The sequence below is a fragment of the Gymnogyps californianus genome, chromosome 19, assembly GCF_018139145.2.
Source record: "Gymnogyps californianus isolate 813 chromosome 19, ASM1813914v2, whole genome shotgun sequence".
Lineage (NCBI taxonomy): Eukaryota > Metazoa > Chordata > Aves > Accipitriformes > Cathartidae > Gymnogyps > Gymnogyps californianus.
Genome location: NC_059489.1, coordinates 6,811,350 through 6,814,642, shown reverse-complemented (window position 1 = coordinate 6,814,642; position 3,293 = coordinate 6,811,350). Strand labels below are relative to the sequence as shown.

General features: G+C 46.1%; 1 protein-coding gene across 1 annotated transcript; it reads left to right on the top strand.

The window, feature by feature from the left end:
- Positions 1-417: 417 nt before the first annotated feature.
- Positions 418-1,875, top strand: WFIKKN2 (WAP, follistatin/kazal, immunoglobulin, kunitz and netrin domain containing 2). Its single transcript, XM_050908475.1, has one exon. The coding sequence runs from the start codon at positions 433-435 to the stop codon at positions 1,873-1,875; it is 1,443 nt and encodes a 480-aa protein (XP_050764432.1). The 5' UTR covers positions 418-432.
- The last annotated feature ends 1,418 nt before the right edge of the window (positions 1,876-3,293 follow it).

Here is a 3,293-nt window from a genome sequence, read left to right as displayed (position 1 = left end):
CAGGCATTTCGGAGAGTGCGGAAGGGGGGTTGTTGGTTTGGTAGTCAAGCAGTCCATGTGACTCTAGGAAAGACTTACGACGAGGTTAGTGTTTAAGAAACAGAAATACATTTTCCTTCTTGAGAGTCTTCCCTTGAAGCACTTCCGAAACCCCAGTGTGTTTAGACACCTCTCGGAAGATGCTGGAGGGATATTTCTACTCATCGCCAGTGGCGACACAGAGTTTCAGACCACAGATATCTGTGGCAGACCAGGTCCCCTGAGCTAACACCTTGAAAGTTGCTGGGCTCTCTGCTTGCTGGGTCTCTAAAAAGGACTTTACTCTGTCCCCAGTAATGATCGGGTCATTTTCTTTCCCCGCAGGAGTGCGAGACCTTTGAGAAGTGCTGCCCCAATGTCTGTGGAACGAAGAGTTGCGTGGCGGCTCGGTACATGGATGTCAAGGGGAAAAAAGGGCCGGTGGGAATGCCCAAAGAGGCAACCTGCGACCGTTTCATGTGTATCCAGCAAGGCTCAGAGTGCGACATCTGGGACGGGCAACCCGTCTGCAAGTGCAAGGACAGGTGTGAGAAGGAGCCGAGCTTCACCTGTGCCTCCGACGGGCTCACCTACTACAACAAGTGCTACATGGATGCAGAAGCTTGCATCAAAGGCATTACACTGAATGTAGTCACCTGTAGGTACCATCTTACCTGGCCAAACACCAGCCCTATCCCACCAGAAACAACAGCTCGCCCTACTACTGCCTATTCCGAGACAACGGTCATTGATATCTTGCCGCCGGCTCTAGTGAACAACCCCGTCCATCAGTCAGTCTACGTGGGAGAGACCGTCAGCTTCCTCTGTGATGTTACAGGGAGACCCAAGCCAGAAATCACATGGGAGAAGCAGGTCGATGGGAAAGACAAGGTCATTATGAAGCCAAATCACGTCAGAGGGAACGTCGTGGTCACCAACATCGCCCAACTGGTCATCTACAACACCCAGCTCCAAGACGCAGGCATCTACACCTGCACCGCCAAAAACAGCGGTGGCCTTCTCAGGGCTGATTTCCCTTTGTCAGTCATCAAAGGAGAACCCACATCCAAAGAAGCTTCCCAAAACAAAACACATTTTCCAACCGATGAGTGCCTGAAGCAACCAGACAGCGAAGACTGTGGGGAAGAGCAGACCAGGTGGTACTATGATGCAAAGAAAAACAACTGCTTTACTTTCATCTATGGGAACTGTAACAGCAACCTCAACCACTTTGAGACCTACGAGAACTGTATGTTAACATGCATGAACGGCCCAATCAACATTTGCAATCTGCCAGCCCTCCAAGGTCACTGCAAGGCCTACGAGCCCAGATGGGCCTATAACAGCTTGACAAAGCAGTGCCAGTCCTTCATTTATGGCGGGTGTGGAGGCAACGAGAACAACTTTGAGAGCCGGGAGGCCTGCGAAGAAATGTGCCCTTTCCCAAAGAACACACACTGCAAAGCTTGCAAACCACGCCAGAAGCTGGTGACAAGCTTCTGCAAAAGCGACTTTGTTATCCTGGGCCGTATAACAGAGCTGACTGAAGACCAAGACTCGGGACATGCCCTGGTGACAGTGGAGGAGATTCTCAAAGATGAAAAAATGGGATTAAAATTCCTGGGGAAGGAACCACTAGAAATCACGCTTTTGAACATGGACTGGAGCTGCCCATGTCCCAACATGACCACAGTGGATGGCCAGCTCATCATCATGGGAGATGTCCACAACGGCATGGCTGTCCTACAGCCAGACAGCTTTGTGGGGACCTCCAGCATCCGGCGTGTGCGGAAACTCCGCGAAGTCATCCACAAGAAAACCTGTGAGCTTTTGAAAGAGTTCCTAGGATTGCATTAACCTCCTTCACACGTGTCAGCCTTCCAGACCCGTGTGTTATGTAGGGCTAACAAGCGCTAGGCTAGTGCACAAACTAAACAAGCAGTTTGAAGATACACCGTAGGAATTATGCAGAACCCTTATTTTAATCCATTAATGATGCTTAGCAACAACGTAGTATGGTCTTTGGCAAGCACGTAAAACAGCAGCAAAAGGCTATTAATCTTGCATTGAAATCAATTCGTCCATATAGGAGTGCCATTTAACTAGATGACTCACTGCAGTAATTATACAATTTTTATGTAGCTTCCATCATAAATGATGGAATTCATAGCATTTGTTTAGCTAATTGGTACACAGCTAAGTAATATATAATGTCAACTTAATCTGTCTCATTTACAGTATGGAAATGTTATGGTAAGTCATTATAAGTAAGTCACACTCTTGTCTCCTCATGGCAGCACTAATATTTCAAGAGAAAAGCCTGTAAATTATTGTCTATATTTACAATTGTGCACCTTTAACCAATCAATGCATTATGAATTTGCTTCTTTTAATTGAAATTTTCCTAGCAGTTTTCTTCAGATTGTACGTCGTTTTTAAATGGCAACTACTACCTATCTTGCAATCCTTACCGCAGAAAAAACTCCCTTGATCCTATGCCCAGGACAACAGGTCCCTGTAGAAGTTCAAGGCACAGTCTCACCCTGAAATGACTTCTCTGTCATCAGAACAAGGTCAGCAAACAGCCTCATTCCATTGTGCTTCCCTATTTTTTGTTTTAATCAATATATTGTCTATCACAAAAAGTCCAAGGCAGAAGGATGGCAGTGTGCTGCCAGCTGTCTTGCTTTTGAAAATCCTTTACACCTCAGCATATGCAGCAATTTATTGCTTATTTTCATTAGAAATCCTGCTTTTATAGGTGAGAGAGTAAAGTAAGAGGAGTCAGAACAAAATTCAAAATAGAAAAGTGCAATACACAGTCTGCAGACTGTATTACACGGACACAAAGCTGCTGAAACCAAACTGCACAGACACAGACACACAGAGTGGACACTCTTTAAAGACATTTATCAATTTGACCCTTTTAGAACACTCTTCCAAATCACTGAAAACATTTTCCGCCAGGCCACTGTATATACACGTATGAATAAATACCCTAAGAAAGACAGCATGGGCTGTGGGTGTGAGCACGTGCACACACATAGGATTGATCATTTTAACATTTGTGTGTCCAAAAATGTAACATTTGCCTATGCAAAAATCCTTAAATAAAGAAAAGGCTGATCCTGGAAAAATCCTGCCTCCGCTAAGGACTGTCATTGCAGGGAAGAGGGGCGAGCGTGGCATGGCGAGCCTTATCATTGCTCTTGGTTCGGTTGCTTCAGGGAGTTACTACGGCGGTGCCCAGAGCTTTCTGCCTTGCACAAAAGGCC

Excerpts from the sequence above, each read along its gene's own strand:
- WFIKKN2 (XM_050908475.1), top strand. The coding sequence starts at position 433 with ATGGATGTCAAGGGGAAAAAAGGGCCGGTGGGAATGCCCAAAGAGGCA.